The 14,986-nt window shown below is 37.6% G+C and overlaps 1 protein-coding gene across 1 annotated transcript; it reads left to right on the top strand.

Annotated features, from left to right (window-relative positions):
• The first annotated feature begins 1,929 nt into the window (after positions 1 to 1,929).
• LOC103322774 (sugar transport protein 13-like) lies at positions 1,930 to 5,271 on the top strand. The gene is made up of 5 exons (XM_008224703.3): positions 1,930 to 2,198; positions 2,308 to 2,630; positions 3,767 to 3,891; positions 4,095 to 4,386; positions 4,477 to 5,271. The coding sequence occupies exons 1-5, from the start codon at positions 2,060 to 2,062 to the stop codon at positions 5,128 to 5,130; spliced, it is 1,533 nt and encodes a 510-aa protein (XP_008222925.2). The 5' UTR covers positions 1,930 to 2,059; the 3' UTR covers positions 5,131 to 5,271.
• The last annotated feature ends 9,715 nt before the right edge of the window (positions 5,272 to 14,986 follow it).

The raw sequence follows: 14,986 nt of genomic DNA, 5'->3' as shown, positions 1-14,986 counted from the left end.
TTGTTAAATTTAAAAAGAATTTCCAAATTAATAACTACATCCATTTGGAGATCTTTCCAAATTCAAAGTGTTAGTTACTATCCAATTAAAAATTGTTTCTATATTGGTTTGTACGCTAAATTTACTAAATTTTTCAAATCACAACAAAAGCATTTTTTTTAAAAAGTGACAGTAATCACAAACTGACCCTTACACATTAATAAAACCAGTTTCGTAGATATACTGAAACAAAACTCATAAAGTCACGAAATTGACATGTCTTCTGGAATAACATAATCAAGAACTCTATTGGAACATGTCTGTCTAATATAGCAAATAAACAATTACAAAGGAAAAAATTTCGTCTTAAGATTGTTGGAAAAATAGGCATTTAATTGCTATAATTCTAGAAATAAATAAATAAATAATTTCAAGCAAATAAGGCCAAAATTAATGCATAAAATTAATCAAACAAAAGAATAGAGAGAAGTTTAGGAAAACTCGAATATGGTCGAGTCTAGAACTTGATTTTATGACCTTACGAAGAAATAGCTCCTTTTTGGTGCTTCAAGGTTTCAATGGCAAATGTCTCCTAGGAAACAACGACCTCCTTCTTGCGGTATGTAGTAGCACTCCAAACCGCAAGAACAACTAATACATACTTGTGTTTTAATTATTGCATATAATTTTCATGAGACAATCTAGCATATTTTGTAAATCATAACACCATTTTTCTATAAATAAAAAAAATAAAAAACTGAATGAATTGCAGTATTATATAGATGCTCTGTGTCCTTACAATAGAGATGTACTTCTGTTTATGGAAGCCCACAAGTCATATACTTTAAAGGCTTATTTACTGTTTCACCCCATGAAACAAACATTTGGTCTCACTTTATCTCGTTAAATTAAAAATTTCTCACTTAGCCCCTTGAATCTCTAAAAATTGCTGAAATTTTCTCACTTTACCACTTTCATCCATTTCCTTCCACAAAACTGTTAAGTGTGTTGACGTGGCATGGGCATTCTATTAATTTTAGCTCCTTATCTACTCTCTTCTCTCTCCCTCTGCCTCTCTCTTCCCTCTCCTCCTAGACCCAACCTCCATCACACCCCACCCCCACCCCCACCCCCTGAAACAGATAATAAGCCTACTTTAAAACAAACAAAGCATCTCTTAATGTATAGGCGAACTCGCATGAAAATAAGACTGCAACTTTAAAATTATTATTTCTTTCACAATTTATCATCCGTTAGGAAAAATAAAATAAAATAAAAATTAATTTTTGGGAGGTGGCTTAGCAAATGTGATGGTGAGGTGGCTTAGGTTTGGAAGGTGGTTTGGTTTGAGTGTGAAATTGGGGGAAGAGAAAGTCTTTTAAATTTCATTTTTAGATCGAATTTGAATATTTTATAATTAATACAATTTTTTCTATTAATTTTGTTAATATTAATTTTTTTAATTTTAATGAATTTAGAAGAATGAAACATATTTGTTTTGGTTACATTGGAGGAAAGAAACCCATTGGAGTTTCAAACCTGTGTGCCATGGGGGGAGGGGGAATCCACCACCACCACTGTGATGGAAACCATTGGCACGAATGAAACATATTGGCTAATAGATATAAGCACCAAAATTAGATTGATGGAGTAAACATAGACATTTAAACATGTACCTTTGATTAAATCAATTGAAGTAAAAATACATATAACGTGATAAGATCACCATATCCAGTGCTATTATTAAGTGCAACAATAATCTTGCGCCGTGGCTCGCAGGTCTCTTGATTTTGACAAGACAGGATATGTACCTGGATTTCTCTACATAGAATCATAAAGAAAGAACAAGAAGGAATGGAACAGACAATAAATGCACAGAAACCATATTAAATATACGAGCTTCAGTTTGGTGAAGAAGCTGATATTTATAGAGCTGTAAGTCTCTCAAAAGTGTTACACCTGCTTACTGGTTCTGCAGAAACTCTCTCTCTTTCTTTCTTTCATAATCAAGGAACTTCAACAAATACTAATTCATAAGGCTGTTTAGACTGTTTCAAGACTGAGATCATAGCCAGTAATTATGGCGAAGCAGGGCTCCTTGGCCTTAGCCAGTACTGCAGAAGATCGTGTTGAAGCCAAGATCACACCAATTGTCATCTTTTCATGTGTACTGGCTTCTACTGGAGGCCTCATGTTTGGTTATGAGGTTGCCATTTCTGGTCAGCCCCTATGTCTCTCACATATAAAATAAAATACCCGCAATTTATTTATCGTCTGTTCTAGTTTAAATTACAATGAATTTTTTTTTTGGGGTTCTTGTTGATGCAGGAGGTGTGACAGCCATGCCCGGTTTCTTGAAAAAGTTCTACCCTGATGTCTACGCTAGCACTCAGAAACTGAATATCAATAGCAATTATTGCAAATACAACAATCAGAGCTTGCAATTGTTCACATCTTTGCTGTATCTTGCTGCTCTGGTGGCAACCTTCTTCGCATCATACACTACCAAAAGGCTAGGTCGAAAGAAAACCATGTTAATTGCTGGGGTTTTCTTTATAGTTGGTACAGTCCTAAACGCTGCGTTTCATGACCTTGCATTGGTCATCATTGGGAGGATCTTGCTTGGCTGTGGAATTGGTTTCGGCAATCAGGTTTCCTATCTCTAATTTTTAATTTTTTAATTTTGCTTCTTCGTGTTCTACTTTGGTTTGAGAGCTGGGAATGTTGTATTACTGTTATCAATTTCTAGCAAAATATTATTATTTTCTTTTTTGAAGAGCTAGGCACAAACAGTACAATTCTAACACAATTTAATCTAAGCTTAATTACTGTTTTACCCCCAGGAACGGACACTTGGTCTCACTTTGCTCATTGAAACTAAAATTTTATCACTTAACCCCAGAATCTCTAAAATTTATTGAAATTTTCACACTTAACCCCCAAAATCTCTAAAATTTGTTGAAATTTTCTCACTTTTATACAATTTCCGTCCATTTCCATCCACAAAACTGTTAAGTGTGCTGACGTAGTATGGGCATTTTTGTAATTTTAGCTCGTGTATGCCTCTCTCTCTCTCTCTCTTTCCCTCTCCCTCTGCTTCTCTCTTATCTCAACCCCCCCTCGACCCGACCCGACCCTACCCGACCCCACCCTCTCTCTCTCCTCTCTCCTCTTAGCTGACGGGGAGGGGAAGAAAGGGGTTTGTTAACCCTAAATTTCTTTTTTTAAATGTTTAAAATTTGTTTTATTTATTTATAATTTGGATTTTGAAGTTTTTTTAATAGCTAAAATTACTAAAATGACTATGCCATGTTAGCACACTTAACGGTTTTGTGGATGAAAATGGACTGAAGTGGTAAAGTGAGAAAATTTCAGCAATTTTTAGAGATTATGGGGGTTAAGTGAGAAAATTTCAGTTTTAGGGGGTAAAGTGAGACCGAGCATCCGGTTTAGGAGGTAAAACAGTAATTAAGCCTTTAATCTAATTGTGACCACACGTAGATTTAGAGGAAATGGTATTCTCTGTTGATCTTTTTAGTGTTGATGTTTCGAACGGAGAAAAATTGCACATGCCCATATAGGGAAAGTTATTGCGTCTCAAAAATAAAAAATAACACCTTATGACATTAGTTATAATATTGGAGGTACGCGCTCAGACATAATATGAACCAACTCTGTTTTTCTTCCTACCATTTGAATAGGAGCTTCAGCCTCCATTTTCTTGAGGCATATGCATTATGCCTCGCCCCCTAACGTGCTCATCACGCATTATTTTCATGTTTTGTAGGTTGTCCCACTTTTCCTTTCGGAGATAGCCCCAACAAGAATACGCGGAGGACTCAACATACTTTTCCAGCTTAATGCAACCATTGGAATTCTTTTGGCAACCCTTGTCAATTATGGTGCTGCTAAGTATGTCCCTTTCTCCTTGGTTGAAATAGCAATATACATGAAAAATACCAAGAAAATGAAACTAGTTTCTTAATCAATTAGGCAAGGAAGATAAACTGTCTATGCCAGACTGATGGGAATGACTGAAAATAATTATGGCTACTCTTATGCTTAACCTTCATCCACTAATTAACCTCCAATAACCATGTGTTCTGTCGACACAGAATTAAAGGGGGATGGGGTTGGAGGCTATCACTGGGTCTGGCAGGTGTTCCTGCACTTATGCTAACCTTGGGGTCCCTCATTGTGGTAGACACTCCTAACAGTTTGATACAACGCGGTAAGTTGGATGAAGGAAGATCAGTGCTTAAAAAGATCAGGGGAACAGAAAATATTGAAACAGAGTTTGCGGAGATAGTAGAGGCAAGTCGTGTAGCAGAAGAGATAAAGCACCCCTTTAGGAATCTCCTTAAGCGTAAAAATCGCCCCCCACTGATCATTGCAATAGCGATGCAGGTCAGTATATGTACATTGGTCAATCAGTTACTTGAAATATAAGAGTCATATTTTGTTAACATCGTTTGATTGCCGATGTTTGCTTTGCAGATCTTCCAGCAATTCACAGGCATCAATGCAATTTTTTTCTACGCTCCCATTTTGTTCGCGAGTATGGGTTTTGGCAACAATGCCTCCCTTTACGCCGCAGTTATAACAGGAGCTGTCAATGTTCTTGCCACAATTGTATCTGTCTTCTTGGTTGACAAAGTTGGGCGTCGAATGCTCTTATTGGAAGCTGGCATCCAAATGTTCCTTTCTCAAATAGTCGTTGCAATTGTGCTAGCCTTGAAGGTAAAGGACCACTCTAATAATTTATCTTATGGTTTGTCAATTCTGGTGGTGGTCATGGTGTGTACTTTCGTCTCCGCCTTCGCATGGTCTTGGGGACCCATCGGATGGTTGATCCCTAGTGAGACATTTCCATTGGAGGCTCGGTCAGCAGGGCAAAGTGTGACAGTTTGTGTCAACATGCTCTGCTGTTTTGTTATAGGACAAGTCTTCCTCTTAATGCTTTGCAGCTTGAAGTATGCCATCTTCTTGTTCTTCTCTGCTTGGGTCTTGGTCATGTCACTCTTTGTGCTATTTCTAATTCCCGAGACCAAAAATGTGCCTATTGAAGAAATGACAGAGAGAGTGTGGAAGAAACATTGGTTTTGGAAGAGATATATGGATGACCACTATGAGGGTGATGGAGTTAAATAAAATTGTTAACTAATAGTCCCATATCATTTGTGTTATGTTTAAGTTTGTAAAACTACGTTCTAATGTGGTTAATGTTTCCAATATTTAAATGGATGTGATTCTAGTCAAGTATTTTAAATAATGAGATAAGTTGCTTATACATTATATGTGTGTGTGTGTGTGTGTCCTTTTTTGTACTGTTGGTTTGTTCGTTTGATTGGCATTTCTTGATATAATGAGTATATTATCATCTGTTAGAGCCTTTCCACCCGTTCAGCCCAGCTCGAGGCTAGGGGGAAAAAAAAAAAAAATGGCTTTCAGTGCAGCCTTTCGCGTGGGACCCACCTCCTAAGGCAAGTCTTACCCGAGGTCCAGTTAAACATGAGGTTAAGAACATTATATTTATTCTTATACAAGGCCACTCGATTTTTATAACAAGACGCAGTACGACTAATTTGATTTTTTTTGCACGTGGCGTCGGTTGGGCTCTCCGATCGATTTTTCCTCCAATCCAAGGGCAGCCAATTTTTTTGCAATAAAATATCTGAAAAAAATTCGGAAATTTTTTTAGAAAAATACCCAAAAATTAATGAATTTTTTTCTATAAATACCAGCCTTTTTTATAATTTATCTGAAATTTGAAATTGAAAATTTTATCCGATTATGAGATATGAATAATATTGACACGTAGGAACCCGAAAATCTTATCCGAAAATATTATCTAAATTAATTATTGAGGTAAAAAAAGTTGTGAATCAAACAAAAAAATGAATAGTAATGCCCTTAGCAAGGGCAACGGGTAGAAACACAAAATTCGGATTTTGCAAGGACAACCACTATTCACGTGAATAGTGGCTGCCCTAGCTCCCCCCCTTGCCATGGCTAAAGGCAAATGGGTGGAGTTGCTTTTATAGCTCAACCGGTAGCATGCACAAGTTAATAACATGCAATTTATATAATAGGCCTCTGGCCTTACAATCAACCCTAACATGCATTTTACAAAAAAAACGGAGTTCAACATAAGTAGACATATATAAAGATTGCCCTACACAAGCTCGGGCTTCAAGTCACCAACAAATTCAAAACCAAACTTAACAACTCTAATAAATAGGATTTGATCCCAATGACCAAATGAAAGTCCACAAAAATATGGTTTATTTTGGAGCTGCACCTTGGTGAGGCCTCAGGCTACCTACGTACCCTTACTGAGGGATCAAGTCACATGTAGTTCTACGATCAACAGTCATAATTCAGATAATATACGATTATTTAAAATAATACAAACAGTTAAATTTAGATTCATTACAACATCAAATTCGACAAGGCAACCCCTGCACACTTTATGAGTTTCTTTCCCTTTATAAGTTCTTTTCCCGCAACCATACCTTATCCAAGGCGTATGTTGTCAAACAACACTTCCTAATCCATGACTTAAACATTCATACCTATGCAAGGTGCTCACAAAGCCCAAATTCAAGAATCTCAACCCGGAAACAAATCCACACACACACACACACATATATATATTTAATATGTATGTATATATACATACATACATACATATATATACACCCACCTCACACTATCATCATGTACCAGGGGAAAACAATCCAATTCGGGGATCGTTTGATTAGACCACATGGAGGAATCCTCAACAACTATGTGGTTAGGGATGAGCCGTCTATCTGGAGGATTGGGCTAACTAGCACGCACAGCAGAATCTTCAATACTCATGCGCTTGTGACAAGTCCTACAAGAGCAAACCACCCCGCCAAGGGTCTATGATAACACCCCGTCAAGGGTGCTCGGATTCCGATCATATCTAGGTATCCATATCCATGTATCTAAGTATCCATATCCACTGTTTCCAAGTGTCAGTATCCAAGGGGAGGTACATATGATATTGCACATAATGTAATGGGGAAAGCAATCCAACACGGGGGTTGTTTGGCTGAACCACATAGAGGAATCCTCAACAACCATGTAGCCAGGGACAAGCCGTCCAACAAGGGGACTAGGCTCACCAGCAGGCACAGTAGAATCCTCAATACTTATACGCCTGTGACAAGTCCTACGCGCGAAGACTACCTCGCCAAGGGTCTATGGTAACACCCCGTCAAAGGTGCCCGAGTTCCGACATATCCAAATCATATCCACAATCTCCAACTATCCATCCATACTAGAATCTATAACCAAGGAAGCCCATACACCGGAAAATCCAACGCCATGTGTGGGTATAGTGACCAAGGACGGTACATATGATGGTGAAGTTTGTAACCATTATATAAATATTATACAAATAATATTCCCTTCCTTAATTCAAAATTTCCAAATATCTATTCATAGTATCGAAAATAAACTCTCAAGCATATATTCCGTAAAGACCCAAAAATAATTCAAATAAAAACCAAAATTTGTTTACACATAATTTCTATAAAATACTAAATTCCACAATTAAAAATAATAGACTTTCGTAAACAACCCTCTATCACCCAATCCATATACTTTAATAATAATCATAATAATATTAAATAATGCTAAATAATAATCCTTAGAGATCCCATATCCTCATTAAGCCAAATTAAATCAATTTTCAATAAAAACTTATTTAAGCAAGAAATTTCCACAATAGAAGAACGAGGTACACTTAAACACAAACGTCCACTCATTTCCTAATAATTATAGCCGAGCCCAAGGCTCACTTTCACAACCCACCAATCAACTATCCCATGCTTATCTATTCCATAATTTCAATTATCAAGATAATATCCAAGAATTCCATAAGATATTATAAACCATCTCATAATCCCAACATAATCAAAATAACTTAAATAACTGTCAAGACTCGTTTACACGGTCGTTCTAGTACTTCTAGAAGGGTGAAACTACCTCAAAAGACTCATGGTCAATCGAGGGTCAAACCGTCCAAACTTGGTCGACCGGGCCTAGGGGGCCCACGACCTCCGAATTCCAATCCGAAAATTCCTACAGGTTCAACAAGGTTTAACATACATGTCCTGAAAGTTTGGTCCAAATCGAACGGTCGGATCACTTGCGATCGGATGGTTACCGTTTAATCTAATCTTTGAATCATGGAATCGAATCATCTGAGACTCCCATTCACGATCCGTGAATTCTTACACAATCCTAAAGATTCCTAGATCAACATATTTGAAATTAGAGTCAATCCAACGGTCCGAACATATCGAACTCGGATAACGCTAAATATATGTAATCCGATCAACAGTCAAACGATAACCAAATTCAAATCCGAGCATACCGTCATGCTCGGGACAACATGATGATCATTTTAGGACCAAATGGGTCACCCAAAAAATGCCCATGTGCCGAGAGCATGTGGGTGCCCAGAGAAATTCCGGTAACCGAAAAATCTCCAAATCGCCGATCAAGACCTATACCTATATGACCAGGACAATGAGTGGAGCAACTTTTGGACCGTAACCAAAGAGTGACCAAAACTTGCTGAAAACCAGCCAAATTTCAAGCGATAAATCGAGTTAAAAAATGCATAAATCGATCCTATTCAACCCAGCCATCAGCTTGAACAAAAAGTTTACATAAAAAGCGGTGACTTTTCTACATTTTCTGGCATATAACGACAATGGTGGCGGAGGAAATGGGGTGGGGCTGGAAGAGGGAAGTGAGCTTGACCTTTTTGTATCGGTCTCGTCCAAAATGGAGGCTAGATGTGGTGGTGGTGACCCAAAAACTGCCGCTGCCAAAAACTAGGGGAGGGGGCTGTTTCGCATTGAGAGAGAGAGAGAGAGAGAGAGAGAGAGAGAGAGAGAGAGAGGAAATCCAGGTTTAAAGAAAACATTTTTGAAATATTTACGGTTATGCCACTAAGCTTCGTTTGGTCCTAACTTCTTTGTTACAACTTTGATTTGAGCTCACTACGTGTCTACGAACTCAACTCGACGCGATCTACGTCATGGTGCAATTCATTTGCCCAAAATCCTTTCGGATTAAAAATTTGACCAAAATATCCTTACCCTCAAGGGCAAATTGTAATTTCAAAATAGAAATAAATTGATTTAAATGATTAAATTAGGTCGGGATGTTACAAATTGCTTGATCTAATGAGTATATTCACATCTGTAACATTGTGCTGGGACTTGTAGAACATGGGATATAGCATAATATTTATTTTGCACTCGAGGTCTTGTATTTAATTTTTATCACTTGACAAGTGCAATAAGACTTATTGCTAGATCAAACACAAAACCCTATACATGGAAAAGGATGCTTTTTTTTTTTGCTCGAGGAGAGTCATGCGTCTAACTTAGAGTTTCTCTATGATTTAGCCATTGTCGTCCTCTCTGAATTGACAACACTCACAGTCGATTTCGTTGGCGTCAATTTGTCCCTCTCTTTGGCCCTTCTGGTTGTTCTCCCTCATGCCTTGATTCGCTCTTTTGGATTTGCATTAGGGTTTATGTTAGGATTGGATTGATATTCTTCGACTGGCAACTCACTATCAGGGTTTCTGCCCTCGCATTCCCTTGTTGTCTCTGTCCTGTTACTGCCTTGGTTCTGTATTTGGGTTCTTGTTCGCAAATACAGGGACACGCTTTTACTATAGTGTTCTTGCTCAGTTGGTTTCTAATAACATGCCATTGGATTCTCTATTTTGTGCGTTGTGGTGCAATCTGTTTTGTTAATTTCAATAGATACGGCAGAGCAATTCTTGTCCCTGTCATGCTAGTGATAAGCTAGAACGTACGGGAGCTTGGCAACCGTCGTACATTCCGCGATCTAAAAAATCTTATATTTGACAAGAAGCCAGACATCATTTTCCTTGCTTATACTTGTATGACTGCAATTCGAATGGGTGGTTTTGTTCAGAGACTTGGTTTGGGTGGTGTGTTGTGTTCCCCGAGAATGACTATCTAGTGGGCTATGTATTCTTTGAAAGATTAATTTATAGGTCATGCTGCTCTCATCTTTTATGGGTCATATCAACATTAGGATTACTTTTCATAACTCTTTTAAAACTAGAGTTACTAGGTTTTACACTCATCCTGATCCTAGCCAACGGTCTCATTCTTGGGAACTTCTTTGTTGACTAAGTCAGTTGGGTTTTGGTCCTTGGCTGTGTTGCGGTGATTTCAATGAAATTCTTGATATAGATGAAAAAAGTGGTCCTTGTACCCATTCAACCAATCAAATTGAAGAATTTCAAAGGGTTGTTGGAGATTGTAATATGGTATCGTTTGATTTTGTGGGTCATCCTTTTACTTGGACGAATAATTACAAAGATGACACCAATGTTCAAGCTCGACTAGACTGAGGTTTTGGTAATTTAGCTTTGCTTCAGCATTGGGGGTACCTTTACTACATATCATCTTGCGGCTTACTCATCTGATCACCAAAAAATTTTCTTACATCCTGATGCATCATCTGGTGTTGATGTTTGGCATCATAGAGGTCCGCATTGTTAGATATATGCCATAAAAGCCAATATAAAAATGGATTATTCTAAGGATATAATATAATATAATCAAAGGGGCATGAATGTTACTCTAAGTTACATAATGTACATAAAGTAACAAGTCCATGGATAAAGATATGGATGTTAAGCAGTCTAAAGAAGTTAGATTCACGAGACCTTTACATCATAGTAGTATCAAATCCTAAACAGTTCCTAGTTATAGGATCACTAATTAGACAATGGTAATCCGCAAAGATTGATTCACACTATGTTTACTCAATTTAGAGGATGACTAGTCTCAAGTTATTAATGTAGAGACACTAAGACAGGTGTGTAGGTGGTATATAGAGATGAAGTTCACTGAACACGATCAACTCAAGAATTATTGTATGGAAGTCTTACTCACAAATGTCTTAGACATCATGGTTGTCTTTTGTATGTGACTTAAAGGTGTTCCTCAGGATATTCAGCATATACACAGAGGCATGTGAATGTACAACAAAAAATCTCTACTCTTAGTAAGAAGAGAAAATACTCTAAAGATATGATTCATTGAATCTTAAGTGTAAACTTTCATAAACCTATAAAGATTGGGACCTAAATTGAGACTTGCATGAATCAATAGTTTTTTCTTGCTTTCGCTTTTATTTGATTTCATATTTGATATGCATAGGCTAGATGATTTGTTTTCTCATAGCTTCTAGGGAATTTAGAAATCCCTACACCTAATTTCCGTTCATGCGTCACTTTTAGTTTGAAGAACAATAGACAACCGATCAAGAATGTGAACAAATAGTTCAAGAAGGGTGGCAACATGGGGATTCTCCTACGGCTAATATATTTCTTTGTGCTCAACGTTTATCGTCCTGGATTCTCCTACGCCCATTTTCTTCTGCTGGTACAAATATGAGTAGAGAGATTTTTTAAGACAGTCTCCACTCGTGTCCCTCAAATGACTCAACATTTTCTGTCCCTGACTTTCATTCGTGATGAGGTGGAAAATGCCATTAAATCTATGGGATCGACTAAAGCTCCCGGTCTAGATGAAATGCCAACTTCATTTTACCAACGTTATTGGAATATTATTAGATTTGATGTCTGTCAACTTTATTTAAACATTCTTAATGAGAGTGAAGGGGTGGCTGCTTTCAACCATACTCTGATTGCCCTTATTCCAAAAGTTAATTCACCATCTAGGGTAATTGAATTTCGCCCCATCAGTCTTTTTAATGTTCTCTATAAAATTATTTCCAAAGTTCTTGCTAGATGTTATCTCGGAATATCAAAGCTCATTTGTTCCCCATCATATGATTTTCAATAATGTTCTAGCAGCGTTTGGAACCATTCATTGTTTGAAGCGTAGAAGGAAATTGGAAAGACGAAAGATTATCTTGAAACTTGATATGGCCAAGGCCTATGATCGAGGGGAGTGGATATTTTTGGAACGCATAATGCACATAATGGAATTTCATGATCGCTTTATTCAATTGATTATGGGATGCAATACCACCATCTCCTATTCCTTATTACTGCAGGGGAGGACGTCTGGGCATATCGTTCCTTCTCGGGGTCTTCACCAAGGAAACCCACTGTCATCCTATCTTTTCCTTATAGTGGCTGAAGGTTTCTCAGTGTTCCTCCAAAAGGCTCCCTTTGCACCATTTATTAATCATCTATTTTTTTGCTGATGACAGTCTTTTATTTTGTGATGTTGAGTTTTCAAAGATTATGGAGTTGAAACACATCTTTGGTCTTTATGAAGCGGCTTCGGAACAACAAATTAATTTTGACAAGTGAGCTATTTGTTTTAGCCCATCTACCCCTGAAATAGTTCAAGCTCAAATCCAAGCACTATTGGACGTATCGGTTGTTCCTTGTCATGAACGCTATTCGTGCTATCAAAGATTATGTATGGAGAAAAATCTCTGGTTGGGAAGGCAGACTTCTTTCCAAAGTTGGGAAGGAGATGCTTATCAAAGGTGTGTGTCAGGCTATGCCTACTTATTTTATGATTGTTTTTCACCTCCCTACTGGTTTATGTTCTGAGATAGAAGTTATCTTCACTCGCTATTGGTGGTCAAAAGAAGGTGAGAAAGGCATTCATTGGAAGAATTGGAAAGCTCTCAGTACGCATAAGATTGAAAGTGGCCTAGGCTTTCTCAAGCTTGTTAGTTTTAATCAAGAATTACTTGCCAAACAAGGGTGGCGTCTACTGGAATTTCCCAATTCCCTTATTGCCAGAATGTTCAAAGGCCACTACTTTCCTGATTCGAATTTTTTGCATGCCTAAGTGGGTTCGACACCCTCTTTTACATGGAAATCGATTATGTGGGGTCGGGAGCACCTTTTCGTGGTCTTCAATGGCATATTGGCCATGGAAGCTTAGTAAAAATATATATATGGAGATCTGTGGGTTCCTGATCACCTTGAATGTTTATGAGTTTAGGGCAAGTGCTCTTATTATTGCTAGTGGATGTTGGAATGTTTATGAGATTTATCGTCTCTTTACTTTTCTCAAAGCTAAGCTCATCTTTTCTATTCCTCTGGCTTGTGATAATGGTGATTGTTGTATTTGACATTTTTCTAGTAATGGTCGATATATATAGTTAGGAGTTGGTATTAGACTGCTTTGGAATTCTAAAAATTGGCGGCTTCTTTGTCTACCTCTGGGCCTTTATCCTCTAGGTCTTAGAAGTTATGGAAACATCTCTGGAAGATAAAAGTTCCTCCAAAAATACAGCAATTCTTATGCGGTTGGCCCAAAATGTTCTCCTTACCTGTGATGTGCTTTATCGTCGGAAAATCACCCAAGATGTTCATTGTTTTCGCTATTTTGGCCAGGTTGAAACACCTTTTCATGCTCTTTCTGATTGTACGGTGAGCTCTTCAGATTTTGGAAAAGCTGGGTTGGACTTCACTTCTTACTGCTTACCTCGCCACTGTTAGATTCCATGAGAGAAGATTGTAGAGCTAAGAAATCTAGAATTTGAGAGTGAGAGAAACGAGGGAAGAAAGATCAGAGAGAGATGAAGCAGAATTAGATTCTATTCTTAATGAATGTGATTATAAGAGGGAGTGCTATTTATAGCAACTCAATGACAGCTAACTAATAATAAAACAATTATTAACCCCAAACTATAGATGACGAAGCAGGTCAGCTAGACATTGCAAGATGGCTGCAGAGTGTATGGGAAGTTCTACTTAATTCCCAACATTCTTTGTTTGCAATTGGTCTTTGGTCCCTATGGAATGTTTGTAATGCGGCTTTGTTTGGTTCTCCTATTTTGCCCCCTGAGCAAATTATTTTTTGTGCCAAGAACTATGATGTTGAGTATCAGAAGATTTTATTACTTCATCATAGGCGGTCTTCTTTGCCAACTCCCAAGAAACAATGGCAACCTTCTCCTCCTGGTTATTTTAAACTTAACGTTGATGGGGGGCTTAGTTTGACTTCTAGTTTACGTGGGTTAGCATTGAAGTGTGGGAATCCTATGGCCACCTTTGTAGGGTGGTGGCGATGCGCGCTCTTAGTTTGTTGTCAGTTATGGGAACTGAGTTGTTTGCCTTAAAGATGGTATCTCCTTTGTGATGGATGTATCCTTTTCACCTTTAATGCTATTCATTTGCTTCTCAAAGAGGAAACTTGTTATGCAGCAGAAGGGGTGTTGGTTGAGGAAATTAGACGACTTCTTGATTCGCTGCCTTCCTACTCCGCTTGTTTTGTCCCTTGTACTGTTAATCGGGTTACGGATCGTCTTGCATGCTTGAGTCTTGGTCAGGAGGATTTGTCCTTTGGTTTGCTAACCCACCTCTTTGACTGCACGGTTGTTTGCTTGAGGACTCTCCTTATAGTATTTAATATTTGACTCTCTTGTAGTCACATGCATGTGTGGTACTCTTTCCTTCTCTGGGGTTTTATTCCATTGAGTTTTCCTCAGAGAAGTTTTAACAAGGCCACATTATACGTGCTTCTCATCTTGTAATGTTCTGATTATCTAATGCTACACAATTTTCTCTCTAAAATAAATTAATATTCTTGATTTTTAACAATAAATCGATTGCATTTAGAATTGAATTTTCACTAAACTCTCCTCCTCTTTGTAAGACTATCGATTGTATTTCAACCAAAAAAAAAAAAAAAGAGCGAAATTCAGAAATTAAATCCATTAATAACCGAACTCCAATTATAAATCCTTTAATCCTTTAATCACGCACCCCTATATTCAAGCAATGTAAATATAGGGGACCCAAAACCTTACACACTCAATCTTAATATTCCCAAATGAGTAATGCTACACTTACCACATTATTATCCCACATTTCTATGTCACATGATGTGGCATATGCCACATCAATTAAATGAATGAAGTGTATTTTAATAAATAAAATTAGAAAAACAAAAACTAGTATTTTACATGATGTGGT

The sequence above is a fragment of the Prunus mume genome, linkage group LG2, assembly GCF_029339155.1.
Source record: "Prunus mume cultivar Tortuosa linkage group LG2, ASM2933915v1, whole genome shotgun sequence".
Lineage (NCBI taxonomy): Eukaryota > Viridiplantae > Streptophyta > Magnoliopsida > Rosales > Rosaceae > Prunus > Prunus mume.
This window is presented reverse-complemented; position numbering and strand designations above follow the sequence as displayed.